Source organism: Triticum aestivum, chromosome 5D, assembly GCF_018294505.1.
Source record: "Triticum aestivum cultivar Chinese Spring chromosome 5D, IWGSC CS RefSeq v2.1, whole genome shotgun sequence".
Classification (NCBI taxonomy): domain Eukaryota; kingdom Viridiplantae; phylum Streptophyta; class Magnoliopsida; order Poales; family Poaceae; genus Triticum; species Triticum aestivum.
In genome coordinates this window covers 508,821,368-508,839,982 of record NC_057808.1, presented here as the reverse complement: position 1 = coordinate 508,839,982, position 18,615 = coordinate 508,821,368, and the positions used below count along the sequence as shown (strand labels likewise).

General features: G+C 49.2%; 1 protein-coding gene across 1 annotated transcript; it reads left to right on the top strand.

The window, feature by feature from the left end:
• Positions 1-14,641: 14,641 nt before the first annotated feature.
• On the top strand, positions 14,642-17,875 carry LOC123123307 (hydroxyproline O-galactosyltransferase GALT5). The gene is made up of 7 exons (XM_044543781.1): positions 14,642-15,472; positions 15,631-15,872; positions 15,989-16,276; positions 16,358-16,486; positions 16,582-16,755; positions 17,159-17,266; positions 17,367-17,875. Exons 1-7 carry the CDS (start codon positions 14,734-14,736, stop codon positions 17,574-17,576), a joined length of 1,890 nt encoding a protein of 629 aa, XP_044399716.1. The 5' UTR covers positions 14,642-14,733; the 3' UTR covers positions 17,577-17,875.
• Positions 17,876-18,615: the final 740 nt, after the last annotated feature.

Sequence of the window (18,615 nt, the reverse complement as noted above, 5' to 3'; positions counted from 1 at the left end):
GACGGGAGGCAAAAACCCTAGCTTTTTGGTGGAGGAGGAGGAGGTGGCGGCTAAAAAGAATGTAATCTAACAGATGGTGCCTTCTCGGGATAGTCTTAGTCACATAACAGCTTCAGCTGGTAGATGCGACCCTCATGGACAGTCTATATAGACTAATCAGTTAATATATATGACTAAGTTGTTATATGACTAAGTTGTTTAACTTTGTCTCCAGATGCAGGGTATTCGACCTAGCCAAACCCCACCGGTCCGAAAGAGGGAAAGTACACCGCCTTGATGATCCTTGCACTGAGTGTGTCTCTGTCGTGTAGCAATCGCCATGTTGCCGAGGCAGTAGGGTCATGCTAAACACTTCAATATCACGAGAGCCTAAACCACCTAGGTTCTTGGGATGCGTCATGACATCCCAACAGATCCAACATGGTTTCCTCCTTCCCTGCTTTGGTGCCCTGCCAAAATTGCCTTATGATTGGTGTCACACTTTAAGAAAAAAAAATAAGATCCATGAACATTAGCACCTAGGACATATTTTTATAGAAAAAGCCCACCCGGATGAGGCACCACAAATTCGCTCCCGGCGGGAGTAGAACCGTGGCCGCATGCGACCCTCGCCACTAGGCTACAGCCTAGTCCTCATGTCACACTTTTACACTTTCACTGCAAGATGCCCGTGCGTTGCACGGAACATCAAGATGCAATTATATGAGTAGTTTAGTGAGAAATAAGGATGAACGAGGGAAGGCCTTATCTGCAAATTTGAAGAGAGAGGTGCGGGTATCTTTTTGCAAACTTGTCATAGTTTCCTTCCTATTCGTCAGATATAGATCAGACGTCCTATATTGTAGGATGGCAGGCACACCATCATCATCAACTCTGTTTTTTATAAGAATAGAGATATGGGGTATACTAGGATGGCTTGCGCCACCGATTTTATTAGAACCTCATTCCCTACTGCTGCTGCTGATAAGTGCTTTTTTCATCCATCCTCTTACTTTCTCCCCCACTCGGTCACGCATGTATTTGGAAGTTCTGTCTTTTTCCGACCATCCCACCTCTGTAGGCATACCCAAATATCGACCACTCAAGGATTCGATCATTTCCTTGTTTGAGTGCCCTCTCGCCACCGGCCAGGCCGAGCTCCAAAGGCTCTCGGCTCCTCTTCTCATCCGGCCTTGAACCAGAAGAAAGCGTCGCGATGGTCTCAACGGCCTGATCGACTGAATTGAATTTGTTGATGCCATCCTTCCATATAGACCAAGCAGTTAATATGACTAAGGGCATGTACAATGGTTGATAAGATAGTTTTATCTTAAGTCTTTCATGTAATTTAGAGATGATAAAAAAAAGTCTACTTGGCAAGGCGATCCGCCCGATTCTTTTCTTTTACTCAAGTCTGATAAAAAAAAGTGTACACCGAAAGGAGTGCCTAATTTTGAAGATGGCTTTGGCACGCCGAGAGGTGGTCGAAACAAGCGAGGTAAGCCGACTTTGGAGAGAAACGACCCGAAGAAATCAACGATCACGGCCACACGTCCTCCCGAGTTGGACTCTTGGTCAGATGGATCGCTTTTGCACAACTTGTGGCCGCCTTTCTTCTACTGCTCGTACCAGAAGGATCAGGTCAGGACCAAAGCTAGTGAGGTGGAGGAACAAGTTGAGCAATCACGGGCTAGGATACAGCACTGCTCTTCCTCCGCGGTACGTACGTATCTGTCGCTGGAACCTGGAGGGACGCAGCGCACGCACGTAGGCGTCGGGCGTCGTCATCGGCAAATGGCTGGCCGCGTCCTTGGCGTAGCGCACCGACGGTGGCATCCATGCGCCGCGTGGTGGTGCCGACCGGCCGGCCTACCCGCCGCGCAGAGTGCGTGCGTAACTGCTCGCCGGTGCCACGCGCGGCGTCGAATCACGGGTCGACGAGAGATCGTGCTAGTACCTCGTACCACTACCACGTGGCCGGCCCCTCACAAGAAGACGTCGCACGGGCGGGCGTGGCACCCGGCCCATGCACCAAGGGAAGAAGCACCCGGCCCGTGCTTGCCGAGACAGTAGGGCCAAGTTAAACACTTCGATATCACGGAAGCCTAAACCACCAAGGTTCTTTGGAATGCGTCATGACATCCCAACAGACCTAATATGGTTTCCTCCTCCCCTGCTTGCTGCCCCGTCAAAATTGCCTTATGATTGATGTCACACTCTCACACAGATCCCTGGGGTAACCTGAAGCAAGACATGCATGGAGTATACCGGGATGGGCTGCGCCACTGATTTTATTAGAACCTCCTTCCATGCCGCTGATAAGAGTTTTTTCATCCATCCTCTTACGTTCTCTCACTCTCAGTTACACAGGTATTTGAAAGATCCGTGTTTTAACCGTCCCGCCACTGTAGGCATGCCCAAATATCGATCACTCAAGGATTCCATTATCTCTTTGTTTGGGTGCCCTCTCGCCACCGGCCCGGTCCGGCTCCAAAGGATCTCGGGCTCCTATTCTCATCTGGCCTTGAACGAGAAGAAAGCGCTGCATTTGACGTGCTCAACGGCCTGATCGTCTGAATTGAATTTGTTAACGCCATATACCATTACCCTCCTTTCATATAAACCAAGAGTTTGAAATATAACTAAGTTGTTTAACTTGAGTCTCTGATGCAGGGCATTCAACCTAGCAAAACCCGACCAAGTTCCTAACGTGCAAAACAAAAGAAGGAAAACTAGGACTCTCTACCAGAGTCATCTCGTGGACGCGTAACCCTTGGCGGCTGCGCTCCAGCGAGTCAGAGGGCGGCTAGGGTTGCTCGCCTCCTGCCGGCCGCCGCAGGTCTACCCCGTGTGCCGTGGCCTTAGGCCATGGAGGCGTGGTGGATCTCGGTTCACTAGTAGAAAAAGGGGCTTTCGTTCGGGCCTAGCCAGCCCATTAGTTCTTATACGAACCGGGACCAACGGGTGCATTCGTCCCGGTTCGTGAGCCTAGGTGGCCGGCCGGGGCCTCGCGGGCTTTGGTCCCGGTTCGTCTGGACCCATTTGTCCCGGTTCTAGGAACGAACCGGGACCAATGGGCCTCGCTCCTGGCCCATAACCATTGGTCCCGGTTCCAGCCACGAACTGGGACAAATGGTTTGCCTATATATAGCCCATCGCCAGCGAGCAGAGCACTCCACCGTGCTCTGTTTTTTGCTGGCCGGCGAGGGGAGGGCATTTGGGTGCTCTAGCTCACCTCCTATGCACATGAGGTGTTCGATGAAATGTCCGAGCCATACTAGTTAATATTTCTTCTCTCGAAACTCGACCTCCGAGCTCCATTTTCCCCAAGATTTTTCTAGGTTTAGCGGTCCGTCATGTCCCGTCCCCGTCTTCACCGCCGTCGATCGCCCGCGCCGATCTCGTCGCCGGCACCACCGTGGTGAGCCTCTTGTTCTTATCTTCTTTCTGAAAAAAAAAATCTTACTTGAGATGGATACTTGTCTAATTTTCTTACTTTTATTATTCCTTATTATTATATAGTGCGATGGTTCTGGTATCCGCCCCCGTCGGCCCTCGTCCTGTCTATGATTCGGATGTGGTATATATTATCTTTTTACAACTATTTGGTTCATTTATTGTTTATGACAATTATGCCGACCAACGTGACATAGATTTTTTTATGTAGGAGGTGGTTGAACTGGAAATTCCAACCGACCCTATTGTCAAGAGGTTAAATTTAGTCGAAGAAGAAAACAATTACTTGAAGGAAAAAATTAAAAAAAATGAGGAGGAGAAGATGATATTGGAGTTGCATGTTGCGGATGTCGTCGATAATCACAACATCAAGATGGATGCAATGCGGTTGAAGATTAGAAAGATTAGAAAATATGCCATTCATACCGAGGCTTGGTATCATTATGTCGTTGGATCAATTGTTACCTTAGTTGTGATTATGATCGCATTTGTTGTTGCATTGAAAGGTTTTATATAGTTTCAATGTATGGTTTAACTAGATGCTCTGGAGAGCTATATGTTGTTTAATTTGAACTATGTATGTACTTTGGTTTTAATGTGATGATGAACTACTATTAATTTGGTCACTTATCTCTATCCAGCTGAAAAAAATCAGTAAATGCATGAAAAATAACAAATGAAGTCAGAAAGGGTTGAAAATTGATGATGTGGCTTTAAATGGTGCATTTTGAACACAGAAAAACTATGGGGTTCAAATAAGTTCAAAAAAATGAAATCCCTTTGTAACAGACGAGTTTCCGTATGAAACCCTGATACTTCGAAAGAGATTGTCCGTTTTGTACACGAAGTGCATCCAGTTTTTGCCGTAAGCCTCTCTACTTTCTTGCACATGCTATGTGGGTGAAATGATGATACCATGCCAACTTTCAACCTTTTCAGAGTTCATTTGTAGTGCTTTTCAATTTGAGGGTCTTATAGCTGAAAAAAATCAGTAAATGCATGAAAAATAACAAATGAAGTCAGAAAGGGTTGAAAATTGATGATGTGGCTTTGAATGGTGCATTTTGAACACAGAAAAACTATGGAGTTCAAATAAGTTCAAAAAAAATGAAATCCCTTTGTAACAGACGAGTTTCCGTATGAAACCCTAATACTTCGAAAGAGATTGTCCGTTTTGTACACGAAGTGCATCCAGTTTTTGCCGTAAGCCTCTCTACTTTCTTGCACATGCTATGTGGGTGAAATGATGATACCATGCCAACTTTCAACCTTTTCAGAGTTCATTTGTAGTGCTTTTCAATTTGAGGGTTTTATAGCTGAAAAAAATCAATAAACGCATGAAAAATAACAAATGAAGTCAGAAAGGGTTGAAAATTGATGATGTGGCTTTGAATGGTGCATTTTGAAGACAGAAAAAATATGGAGTTCAAACAAGTTCAAAAAAATGAAATCCCTTTGTAACAGATGAGTTTCCGTATGAATCCCTGATACTTCGAAAGAGATTGTCCATTTTGTACACGAAGTGCATCCAGTTTTTGCCGTAAGCCTCTCTACTTTCTTGCACATGCTATGTGGGTGAAATGATGATACCATGCCAACTTTCAACCTTTTCAGAGTTCATTTGTAGTGCTTTTCAATTTGAGGGTCTTATAGCTGAAAAAAATCAGTAAATGCATGAAAAATAACAAATGAAGTCAGAAAGGGTTGAAAATTGATGATGTGGCTTTGAATGGTGCATTTTGAACACAGAAAAACTATGGTGTTCAAATAAGTTCAAAAAAATGAAATTCCTTTGTAACAGACGAGTTTCCATATGAAACCCTGATACTTCGAAATAGATTGTCCGTTTTGTACACTAAGTGCATCCAGTTTTTGCCGTAAGCCTCTCTACTTTCTTGCACATGCTATGTGGGTGAAATAATGATACCATGCCAACTTTCAACCTTTTCAGAGTTCATTTGAAATGCTTTTCAATTTTAGGGTCTTATAGCTCAAAATAATCAGTAAATGCATGACAAATGGTGCATGAAAAATAACAAATAAAATAAATAAGTAATTAGAAACAAATTAATATAAAATTTAATAAAATATATAAGTAGAAATAAAATAAAATAAACTTTAATAACATTTATGAAACTAAAATTAACAAAGTATTTTCTGTTCAAAACATTATAAGCAACGTCTAGTATTATTGAAACTAAAATTATATTAAATTGATGCAACTAAAATTATCGAAGTATTTTCTGTTCAAAATCATGAAAAGCAAAAAGAATTTTCATAAAGAACTTTTTTTGTTAGAAACTTTAATAGCAAAAAGAATTGTCATAAAATAAAATAAATAAGTAATTAGAAACAAAATAAAATAAAATAAATAAGTTTTTTTGTTATAAGTAGAAACAAAACAAAATAAATAAAGCAAAAAACAGAAAAAAAACAGTCAAAACATAAAAAATATGCCACCTACTGGGCCGCCACGGCCTGAATACGACTAGAAACCCATCGATGGGCCAGGATTCAGGCCCGCAGAAGGCCCAGTAGGCCCATCAGGCATAGCAGTGACATTTAGGCTCGTAAGCCTGCAATGGAGAGGAGCTCGAGAGGGGTGCGGCAGTGGGGCTTATAAACCACTGTGCGCCCCTCTCAACTAGGGAGGTGGGACTAAATTTTCGACGCAGGTGCAGCAGCACAGGACCTTTGGTCCCGGTTGGTAGCACCAACCGGGACTAAAGGGGTGCATTGGTACCGGATCGTGGCACCAACCGGTGCCAATGCCCCCCCTTTAGTCCCGGTTGGTGCCACCAACCGGGACCAAAGGCCGCCGCTTCCCGCCCTTTGGCCTGCCGAAAACTGACCTTTGGTCACGGTTGGTGGCACCTACCGGGACTAAAGGGGTGCATTGGTCCCGGTTGGTGCCACGAACCGGGACCAATGCTCTTGGTATATAAGCAGGACTTGTGAAATTCTCACTTCTCATCTCGCAGTTGCCGCCCCGATGACGCCGACGACATCGACACCGCCAGGCTGCCGCCCCTGCCCCGTCCTCGCCGCCCCTGCCCCGACCTCGCCGTCATCTCCGTCGCCCCTGCCCCGGCCTCGCTGCACCCTGCCCCGACCTCGTCGCCGTCGCCCCTGCCCCGGCCTCGCCGCCCCCTGCCCCGACCTCGCCGCCGTCTCCGTCGTCGCTGTCACCCCTGCCCCGGCCTCGCCGCACCCTGCCCCGACCTCGTCGCCGTCGCCCCTGCCCCGACCTCGCCGCCGCTCGCCTGCAGTGTGAGCCTCACCGCGTCGTTCCTCCTCCTCTCCCCCTTCCTCCCCGCGCCCCAACGCCGCCGCGCGCCCGCCCCAACGCCACCGCCCGCCCCGACGCCGACGACGAAGCAGGCCCCCTGTTCATATGCAAAAGTTAGGATTTTTGGTGATATTATTGTAGAATATGATGATGATATTGTAGAATATGCAAATGTTTGTATGTTCATAGAATTTTTATTGTTTTTTTGTTCATAGAATTTTTATTGTAATTTTGTTCATAGGATTTTTTATTGTAATTTTGTTCATAGGATTTTTTGGTCAGGTAATTTTGTTCATAGAATTTTTATTGTTTTTTCTGTTGTAATTTTGTTCATAAAGTTTTAGGGTGAAAAAAAATAAGACGAAGAAATATAAAGGGAGGAGGAGAAGTTTCGTTTAGTTTTAGGATTATTTTAGTTTATGTTTAGTTTAGGAAGAAGGAAAAGAAAAGGATGAAGAAGAGGAGAAATAAATAAGAAGAGGAAAAAAAGGAAAAAAAGAGGAGAGGAAGAAAGGAATAGAGGAGAAGAAGAAAAAATAGAAAATTTCTCCTCTTTTTTTTCTTCTTTTTTTCTTCTTCTTCCTTTTCTTATTTTTTATCGGGTATGTCGTTGTCGATATAACCCCCTCTCGACCGTGATAACTTATACCACGGGAGCACCCCCGGCCCTCTCGCTCGACTAAAACTCTCGAGGACACCCAAACCCTAGAAAAAAAACGAAGTCGGTCTCCTACCCCCTCCCGCCGCGCCCCTACCCGACAAACTCTCTCGAGGCCACCCAAATTTACCAAGTTAAAAGAGCGTTGTCGTCGATGCCACCCCAAACCCTTGAAGCGTTGTCGAGGCCACCCCAAACCCTTGAAGCGTTGCCGAGGCCACCCCAAACCCTAGAGAAGCGTCGAGGCCAGGCCACTAATATGATTACTTATTGTGTTGCTAGCTAGTTCTATGTTTGCCACTAATATATCCATCTGTCATGTTTGAATAATAATTGCCATGTTGTAAATATTTGCAGAAACTATGGATCCTCACCCCCGAGACGAAGCAGAAGAAGCGGTGTTGGGGGAGATAATCGCACACGGAAGTGATGCCGTCTTGTCGTTTCTCAACGACACATGCACCGATGGTCTGGAAAGACAGCTGGATGAAGAAGCAAGCTACGACGATGATCAAACAATGGAGGAGGAAGGACACCGTGATGACGGCTCCGGTGACCGAATGGAGGGGGAAGGACACCGTGATGACGGCTCCGGTGACCGAATGGAGGGGGGAGGACACCGTGATGACGGCTCCGGTGACCGAACGGAGTCTGGCCAGGTATATATATTAATTAATTAAGCATGTGCTGACTATATAGCTAATTGATGTGCATTAATTGTTTTTGGTATGTACACATATTAACTCTCTTCTTTTTCTTCTTTTCTAGCCCTCCGGATCAAGAAGCACTTCGGTAACGAGACGAGGCCTGAAGAGAAAGTTGCGCTCGGATGAAAGGTACACGATCATCGAAATTGATCGCGCTGGCCAACCGATTGAACCCCTCCGGACCAAGCAAAAATTTAATGCTCAGTGCGGGGTTCTAGTGAGGGACATGATCCCGATCAGCATCGAGCAATGGTTGAAGCCTAAGGACAAAGACTCTCAGGTGTCTTATGTAAGCGAGAGGCAGAAAGCTGATCTTTGGACCGCGCTGCAGGAAAATTTCACCTTCCCGCCAGAGGAGGACCCGGAGAATCCAGTTAAAAAGCCAATGATCAAGGCTTATGCTATTAAGAAGATGGCTGAGCTATTCAGGAGGTGGAAGAATGAGCTGAAATCATCGTTTGTCGACCAAGACAAGACTCCTGAATTCATCGGCCGATTTGAGAAGATCAAAGATTAGTGGCCCGAATTTGTCACCAAAAAGAAATCTGAGAGAGCAGCGAAGATGTCAGCGACAAACAAGAAAAATGCTGCAAAGAAGAAGCATCACCATCGCACGGGGTCAGGTGGCTACCTGAAAGCCCGGCCGTTGTGGGACAAGGCTGAGAATGACCTCATTGATAAAGGGATCGAACCAGAGACGCGACGCTGGCCAGACCGTTGCAGGACTTGGTTCTTCGGGGTTGGGGGAAAATTGGACCCTGTAACAGGGAAGTGCGTTTGGACCGACGAGCAGCTGAACACACCCATCGTGAAGCTTCAGGAGTATATCGAAAAGGCGCAGCAAGGGACGTTCGTTCCGGACAGAGAGAACGACGAGCTCACAGAGGCCCTCGGGAATCCTGAGCACCCCGGACGGACACGAGGCACGCCAGGCTCCCTTTCGTGGAAGGCTGGATTTCCCGACGCAGGCGGGTACAAACGCCGGGAGAGGAAGAAGAAAAAGGAGTTGACCCAACTACAGGCGCTGCACGCAAGGGTACAAGCGCTAGAGGAACGAGAGGCAGTTCGCAGCACGCGACCTGCCGAACCTACACCCGAAGCTACCCCGCCATCTCAGCGGAGAAGCAGCGTGGCTTCCACGGAGCTGCTTCAGGAGCCTGTCTTCACGGCTCCTGCTAGCTACCCCGTAGATGCTATCACGGAGTCTCAGCATTGCCACCTTATGACGCAGTGGATGGAATTGAAAGTCAAGGCAGCTGTTGGCTCTGTTGCACCTCCTGAACCTGGCGCAACTTTTCACTGCCGGCCGATTCCAGAAGGATATGCTAGGGTGATGGTGGATGAAATCACAGAAGGATTTGAGGACCTCCAGCTTGACCACCCTACGGGTGAAGGGGAGACTCGGCTGGGTTCTTGTCTGAAGACTCCATGCCTATGGCGGAAGGAGCTCATCAACCTTCCGAACTGGATGCCTCCGCCTCCTCCTCCTCCTCCGGCGAGTCAGGGCACTCCGCCTCCTCCACCGCCTCCTCCTCCGGCGAGTGACGATCAGGGCACTCAGCCTCCTTCTCCGGCGCGTGGCGGCACTCCGCCTCCTTCTCCGCCTGCGCCGGCGCGCCCGAGCAGCCACCAGCCTCCTCCTTCTCCGCCTCGCCAGCAAGGGCGGAAGAGAGCCGCCGCCGCCCCGGCTGCTCCGGTGCGTCGTAGTCCTTCTCCTCCGCCTCGTAAGCAAGCACGAAAGAAGACAGCCGCAGCCGCTCCGGCTGCTCCGGCGTCTAGCAGTACAGCCAGAGGCGGGAGGCAATACAGATACGGTCCACCTCTCAAGCCTCTAGAGAAGTTACCGTACGAGATGACCGCGGAAGAAAACAAGAAGATCGTGGAAAAAGAAGTGAAGGACTTCTTTGAAGGGGTGAAAGCAAAGAGACATCCACCTCCGGAGGAGAAGGTAGATCCGGTGAAAGCAAAGCGCACTATCGATGCCCTGAGGAAACCACCAAAGTCTCCGCCGAAGACCAACTATGAGCGCATTACTTTAAAGACATATATCGAAGCGGAGCGGACGGGAAGTACTGTCAGTGATCAAAGGTTAAATGAACGACGAGCAGCTGGGAAAAAATTGCCCAACTCGGCGAACACAGATACGCCCCCCCCCCCCCCCCCCGCTCAATGTGTCTAGCGACATCGTCGCTAATGCTCCGGGGATGGTGCCCGGTTATAGCAATCTTGGAGATTACCTGCCCGACGATGTACATTATGATATATTGGAGGTGGACGAACACAGATACGAGTACGGGAAGCCTCTCATCAAAGATGATAAATCTCTAACAATGATGATGCGAAGATTCCATAATTGGTACATGAAAACCTGCAGAGAGTCTGGGGGGACGAATACTTTGTATCTGAAAATTAAAGAGGAGCACAACCTCATTGGAACTGATCTGTTGCATGTTCCATTTGAGGAGTTCTTCCAGTTCTTCAATCAAAAGGCCCTCGATAAATTAACGGTCACTTGCTACTGTCTGTAAGTACTACTTCTGTCATTAAGTCTCTATATATAGCTCAGCTCTTTCATTGCATGTATTTATAATTATCCTCACTATATTATGCAGATTGAAGATCGTCGAGTGCAGAAAAGCAGAAATGTATGATATTGGGTTCATTAACACAAATCTCATAGATGAGTTTCAGGTTACAAAGAACGCCGAAGAGGTCGAGGCCAACTTGCTCAAATCATTGTTAATAAATCAAAACAAAGATTTAATACTCTTTCCTTACAACTTCAAGTGAGTGTTACTATCGTGTGCATATTCGGTTTCCCTTATTACTCGAGCGAGGTTATAGTAATGTAATTGATGAGTTATGCATGCGTGCGCAGCTTCCACTATATTCTCCTGAAAATTAAGCTTGAGCGGGGACTAGTAACCGTCTTAGACTCGAGACGAAAAGATCCCCAAACCTATGCGGACATGACTAAAATTCTCAACAAGTAAGTTCAATCGATCATTATCGCACCATATCGGCAACTTTTTGTTCATTTCCTGATATCTCAAGTAATAATTATTTTCTTTGTCTTGCAGGGTTTGGAAACAGTTCACCGCAGAAGATCCGGGACTGCCGAAGGAGCTGCGATATACATACCCGAAAGTAAGTACTACTAGCTAGCTAGTTGCGCGCATCTCCCGTTGATTCTAGCTACTTTCATCAATGCCATTTATAATGCTTCATTATCAGTTTGATTGACCTCTATTTCTCGTAAAGTGCTTGTGGCAGGAACAAGGGAATGATTACTGTGGATACTACGTGTGCGAGTTCATCTACAACGCGACTTTGAAAAATAAGCGGGGCTACTCTAAAAGACAATATGAAGTGCCTAAGCAATAATATTCACAATTTCATTTTATTACACCATCATTTCTGTTGAGTTTCATTCATATATATGTATTAACCCCCTTCTTCAAATTAGACGTGGCAGATGCGGAATGACCTCCTACCACAAGATCGCATGAAAGCAATTCAAGAGGAATTGGCGGGATTCTTTCTTGACCACGTCATCAATAAAGCCGGAGAATACCATGTGAAAGTTGAGTCCAAATGCTAGGGGATTGTAAGAGATGTTACATATTGTATATGTATGTAGCCAGTAGCGTCGGATAGATAATACGAAAACTTGTTGTTCGACCAATCTCTAAGAGAAGGAGAGGTCGATCACTTCTCTCTGTATGCATGACGAACTTCTGTACTTAATGGTTTCCTTCATTTTCTTACTAGCTAGCGTGTCGAGGGCCTCTCTATGTATAGTATGTAGCGTCGACCAAGCACGGAGATAAGAGAGGACACTTCTCTCTATTAATTAATTAGCTACCTAACACAATATATGAAACACCTTAATTAACCATACAAAACCCCCAAATCCACCCCCCATTTCAGAAAAAAAAACCTAGCCCCTGAACAGCTGACGCGTGGATGCCTATTGGTCCCGGTTGGTGCCACCAACCGGGACTAAAGGGCCTCCTGCCTGGGCTTGCAGCACCGGCCACGTGGAGCCCCATCTGTCCTGGTTAGTATAAGAACCGGGACTAAAGGCCTAGGCATTAGGAACGACCCTTTAGTCCCGGTTCCCCAACCGGGACAGATGGGCCTTATGAACCGGGACAAATGGCCCTTTTTCTACTAGTGGTTCTTGCCGGTGGGAGGGCTCCCGGTCCGTTTTTGGTTGTTTTTTTGTCTGTTTAGGGTTTGTGTTCTGCTCAGGAAGACGAGACGGCGGCGGCTCCCTGAAGATGAAATAAGGTTCTTCTCGCCTAGTCCCCGTTCTGGTGGTGCGTCTAGCATCATCGGTGGGCGTGTGAAGATGTGTCTCCGGCGGATCTGTCCTTGGCGGATCTGTCCTTGTTTGGATCTAGTCGTAGTACGTCTACGTTCGTGTGTTTTCAGGTTGGATCCTTCCGATCTACGCTACTCTTCAACAGCGGCGGTTGCTGTTGTGGTGCGCTGGTCCTATTGGGCCTTAGCACGACGACTTTCCGACTGTCTACTACAACAAGTTTTGCCCGACTCCGGGGATGGAGGGGCGATGACGGCGGCGCGCCTTCGGCTCGTTTCAGTGCTTGTAGTCGTCGCTAGGTGGTCTTCGAATCTAGATGTAATTTTTATTATTTCTGGTGTTCGTTGTACTACTATAATTGAAGATGAATAGATTGAAGGTTTTTCGAAAAAAAAACCTAGCAAAACCCGACCGGTCTGAAAACGATGCACCAATGGTGGGGCAGGGGCAACAGCAATCACATCAGCCCAGCTCAGTATTCCGCGTCCTCCGGAACGGCCGAGCAGACGCGGAATGTTGTATTGTGGGTTTAGGGTTACTTTTTTTGTACTCAAGCCTGATAAAAAAGTGTACACCGAAAGGGGTGCCTAAATTTTGAAGATGGCTTTTGCATTGTTGCACGCCGAGAGGCGGTGGAAACAAAGCGAGGTAAGCTGACTTTGGAGAGAAACGACCTGAAGAAACCAACGATCAGTGACGGCCACACGTCCTCCCGATCTGGACTCTTGTCAGATGGATCGCTTTTGCACAACTTGTGGCCGTCTTTCTTCTCCTGCTCGTACCAAAAGGATCCGGTCAGGACCAAAGCTACTGAGGCGGAGGAACAAGTTGAGCAATCTCGGACGAGGAGGATACTTACACCACTAATCCTCCTCCGCGGCACGTACGTGGACGCCGTAGTTCGTGTGTGCGCGGTGTCCGTTGGAGCTCTTTTTGTGGAGAATGGGTGTGCTCGTGACGCGCGCTGGGTTGGGCGAAGGCGTCGCAACGCACGCACGCACGTAGCCGTCGGGCGTGGTCATCGGCAAAATGGCTGGCCGGGTCCTTGGCGTAGCGCACCGACGTACGGGGGCATGCGCCGCGTGCTGGTGCCGACCGGCCTACCCCGCCGCGCAGAGTTCGTGCGTAACTGCTCGCCTGTGCCACGCGCGGCGTCGAATCACGAGTTGATGAGACCATACTGCTACCTCGTACCACGTGACCGGCCGACGTCCGCGGCCGGCCCCTCCCAAGACGACGTCGCACGGTACCCGCAAAAAAGAAAAAACGTCGAACGGTCAGGCGACCCATGCACCATGAGGAGAAGCAAGCCGGGGCGGCCCACATGTCGCACAGCCACACCCGAGAGTCGGCGAACCTTCCTGCCCACCCGCGAGAGCGAGACAGACAGCTGCACGGCACGCATGGACCGTACACGATACGCCTGGATGTATGGCTGGCTGGCTGGCTGCACGACCACTCTTCCTTCCATCAATCAGTCTCTCTCTGGGATCTGGAGCCGAGTCGCACCTGCGCAGCTGACTCCGCCCGCCGCGTTGAGTTGAGTTCAAACCAAACCAACCTACCGGCCGGCCACTATAGTCCCGCCCAGCCCAGTCCACTCCACCACACGCCACACCGTCCACACGCGGCCCCGACCCGACGCAACGCAACGACCCAGCCACAGCCAGCAGCCAGCAGTGCGTTCCGCGTCCGCGTCGGTGGTGCGCGTCCGTCCGGGTTCGGCCCGCCGACCCCGCCCTTTTCCTTCTGTCGCCGCGTCCTCAACCATCGACGGATGGACGGACGGACGGCCACGCCGCCCAACAAAGGCAGCCACCTTTCCTTCGTGGCCAAGAAAATCAACCCATCAGTCCCGTGGACGCCGGCGCAAAAGAACAAGCAGGCACGCGAAAGAGCGCACGTGCAGGCCCTATGTATGTAGTATGTGTGCACGTCACGTGTAAATGGACACACATGCATGCTTCCTTTGTTTAGAGCGTGTAAATGAACAAGCAGGCAGGCGCACATTCCTCACGAGCTGAGCTCGCCGTGTTTTTCTTCCCACTTCACCCGCCGATACGCCACGCCAAAACAAGCCGTTGCGCGCTGTCAGCCACTGCGCCGTGCCGCTGGGCCCGCCAGAATCCCCACCACCACCCTCCACCGCCGCCGGCGCAACGGTCCGGTCCGGTCTTTAAACACGACCCGCGCCCGCGGCCACCACTCCTCCCCCGCTTCCCTTCCGTCCGCAATAAACCCACCCCGGCCGCGGACCCAGTCCCGAACGGCTACTCCTCCTCTGACCACCACCACGCCCACGCGAACCGCCATCGCCATGCCGCCGAAGCGCGCGTGCCGGCTGGCCCTGATGCTCGCGGCGGCGGGGTACCTCTGCTTCCTCCTCTTCCTCGAGCTCCCCTCCGTCTCCGTCGCGCCGCTCGCCACCGCCGACCGCCCGCGCCGCCGCGAGCTCGAGGCCAGCTCCTCCGCCTCCTCCACGACATCCGCGCCGCTCCGGCCACACACGCGCACCTTCCCGACCCCCGACCAGCCCCGCCGCTCCCGCCTCGCGCTCTCCTCCATCCGCTTCCGCCCCAACTCCTCCTCCTCCTCCGCCTCCTCCATCGACGCCGCCGCCTCCTCCGCCTTCGCCGCCGCGGCTCCCCTCCTGCCACACCTCCTCTCCCCTTCCGCCGCCTCCTCCTCCTCATCCCCTTCCCCCTCCCCGTCCGCCCCCGCGTCCTGCCCCGCCGCCGTCACCGTCCCACGCGACCGGCTCGCGAGCACCCCGGTGGCCGTGGAGCTGCCGTGCGGGATGGCCGTCGGCTCGCGGGTCACCGTGGTGGCCCGGCCGAGGAGGAGGGACGGGGCCGCGTCGTCGCAGTTCATGGTGGAGCTGCTGGGCACCAAGGCCGTGCAGGGGGAGGAGCCGCCCAGGATACTCCACTTCAACCCCAGGATGAGAGGCGACTTCACCGGCCGCCCCGTCATCGAGCTCAACACCTGCTACCGCATGCAGTGGGCTCTGCCACAGCGCTGCGAGGGCCCGGCGTCGCGGCCCGACGACGACAGAGGTGAGCTCCGTCGATTGCAGAGTCTGAATTTTACTTTTCTCCCATCGTTCGCTAGGAAATTGAATAGTACTGTATTCCATTTGGAAGTTATTTGTTCGTTAAAACCAACACAATTTCCATCACTCAATTTGCTTGCTTGCTACTGATTCCAAATTCAGTTGATGGGGAAGTCAAGTGTGAGAAATGGACTCGGGATGATGGCCCCAAGACAGAGGACTCGTCAAACATAAAGTGGCTGCTCAACAGTTTGATCGGCAAGCCGGAGCCAGACAAGGTCTCTGTCGATCAGGCATACCCCTTTGCAGAGGGCAAGCTGTTTGTCCTAACCATCACAGCCGGTCTCGTGGGCTACCATGTCAATGTCGACGGGCGACATGTTGCATCCTTCCCTTACCGCACTGTAAGATTTTTACCATGCCTCTGCAGAGATTGCTCGTTAGTTACTTACACAGTATAATTTCATGGATGGAGAACTTGTTATCTGATGGGCTGTCAATCTGTGGATTTAACTAACAGGGTTACAATCTCGAGGACGCGACGGGCCTGTCGTTGAACGGGGACCTTGACATCGAGTCGACTTCTGCCGCCCATCTGCCCAAATCACACCCTAGCTTCGACCCACAGCGATACCTCGAAATGTCTGAACAGTGGAAGGCCTCACCTCTGCCGACTGAACCTGTCGAGCTGTTCATCGGCATCCTTTCTGCAGCCAACCATTTCGCCGAGCGGATGGCCGTTCGCAAGTCATGGATGATTGCTACAAGGAGATCATCTAACAGTGTTGCCCGGTTCTTCGTCGCTCTGGTAAGCACTTGTGGATGATTGCTACACCTTAACAGTTATATTGCTGACTTCTGCAAACTCTAATAGAAGACTTGTTTACAGAATGGGAAAAAAGAGGTCAACGAGGAGCTGAAGAAGGAGGCCGAGTTCTTTGGTGACATTGTTCTGGTGCCTTTCATGGATAGCTATGACCTTGTTGTTTTAAAGACTATCGCCATTGCTGAGTATGGGGTAAGAAAAACTAATACGTTTTAAACTGTTCTTGGATCATGCTTCAGCTCCATCGACAAAAATGCTCATTCTGACCTTGTCTATTTCATTTTTAGGTGCGAGTTGTGCAAGCGAAATACGTAATGAAGTGTGACGACGACACATTTGTTAGAATTGACGCGGTGTTGGATCAAGTGAAGAAAGTTAAGAATGGGGGGAGCATGTATGTGGGGAACATAAACTACTACCACAGGCCTCTGCGATCTGGAAAGTGGGCTGTAACGTACGAGGTATGATATGATGCAGCTTCCTTTGCAATTACTTGTAGCATGCTTTTCCTTTTAATAAAAAACTGAAAGAATCCTTGTGTGTTGGGCCATGCAAATTCCTGGATTGGTGTGACTTGACTTCCATTATTCAGCATATTAATACTTTATGGGTCATATCTGTTAGTTCCCCTTTCCAGTCTAATGTTTTTAGTGCGTTCATGCTAGCCTCTGCCTTTCCTAAAGCAAGCATGGGTTTACCTGGTAGCTGGAGCTATGATTATGCTTGCAAATGAATTATTGATCAACCTATCAACACAGGGTGCTATATTTTACAATAATACCTGGTAGTGGTATTAGAGTATGATATTTCTTTTCAGAAAAAACGTACGTGTCATAATTGTGGCAAATTTCTGCCCCTTTTCAGGAATGGGAAGAGGAAGTATACCCACCTTACGCAAACGGACCGGGCTATGTGATTTCATCAGACATCGCTGAGTACATCGTATCCGAGTTTGACAACCAGGCGCTGAGAGTAAGTCATTACCACCCCTTGTCAGTAACTAAATTTTGAAACGTCTGTGTAGTGTGTCGAAAGCCTAACAAACGGGTGTGCTTCCCCCTGATTATTGCAGCTGTTCAAGATGGAAGATGTGAGCATGGGCATGTGGGTTCAGAAGTTCAGCAAGACTCGCCAACCAGTGGAGTATTTGCACGACGTCAAGTTCTTCCAGGCCGGCTGCTTCGACGGCTACTACACCGCGCACTACCAGTCGCCGCAGCACATGATCTGCCTCTGGAGGAAGCTGCAGTCTGGGAGCGCTCAATGCTGCAACGCCAGATGACAATGAGACTGCTTGGTAGTTGAAAAGCAGCACCCGGCTCTCTGAAGAATCAAACAGCAAGGATGAGCTCGAGTTTGATCTTGATTTGGAGGCTCTCTGGAGAGTTAGCTTGCGTAATTCGCTCATTCTTTTGGTCAGTGGCTGGTTAATTCAGCTGCTGATTCTGACACTAGCTAGATGCTGACACCATGTACATGTGTCAATTGTTTTTGACCTAGGAACTAACTGCTCTGCTGATCTCACCTGTATACCGGTTGTTCTTATATATATACTTTCAAGTCAATCATTTTTTGTATTCAGAGACACATCTATGCAATGTCGATTCCACCTGAAAGTCTGATTTACCTAAGAAGTCCGCATGTACTTCTACCGCAGACTGGGAAAGTCTACAAACTGACTGAACCTAAAAATCTTTACAAATTGCAAGCACGGAAGCAAGCACTTCTTAAGCAGAGTTCCAACATGACTGCAACCATGAAAGCAACAACTTCCAAACAAGGAGCAAACTGAACTAAGTCCGAGCAGGGCGATTACAACTAACCTGATCAATTTTGACTACCGAGCAGCGCGGATCGGGCGCAGCTCTGCATCCCTAAGCAACAGCATCCTAAACGAAGTTCCATACACCAATACTAAGACAGGCAGCATTGGCCCTACCTTAACCCGGCCTATAGAAAGTTACTACAGAACAACCACTTCCTACAGATCCAGAGCCGCACTCACTTGTGCCATATCTAACACCACAGCCACCTTCTCCTTGATCCAGAAGTGCATGCACCAGCAACTAGAGCTTGGCAAACACTTGAACACCAGCTCACTGCCCCTGGCCCGTAGAAGCTGCTTCCATTGCTGCAAAAATGAGAGAAATTTGAATGTAAAATCAATCAATTGGTGAATCATGTTCAGCTCAATGTACATTTTGCTTACTCGCCAATCACAAGGACCGACAAGTTCCTAAAGAAAACACAGGCGTTCATAGAATCATTAAGATATATGGACTTGGACTCACCTATCTTTCTTGAGCACATATGTCATCATG

Bases quoted from the DNA above. Each gene is read 5' to 3' on its own strand.
- LOC123123307 (XM_044543781.1), top strand. From the start codon at position 14,734: ATGCCGCCGAAGCGCGCGTGCCGGCTGGCCCTGATGCTCGCGGCGGCG. The intron at 15,873-15,988 runs GTAAGATTTTTA...TTTAACTAACAG, and splicing joins CATCCTTCCCTTACCGCACT to GGTTACAATCTCGAGGACGC. The intron at 16,756-17,158 runs GTATGATATGAT...GCCCCTTTTCAG, and splicing joins AGTGGGCTGTAACGTACGAG to GAATGGGAAGAGGAAGTATA.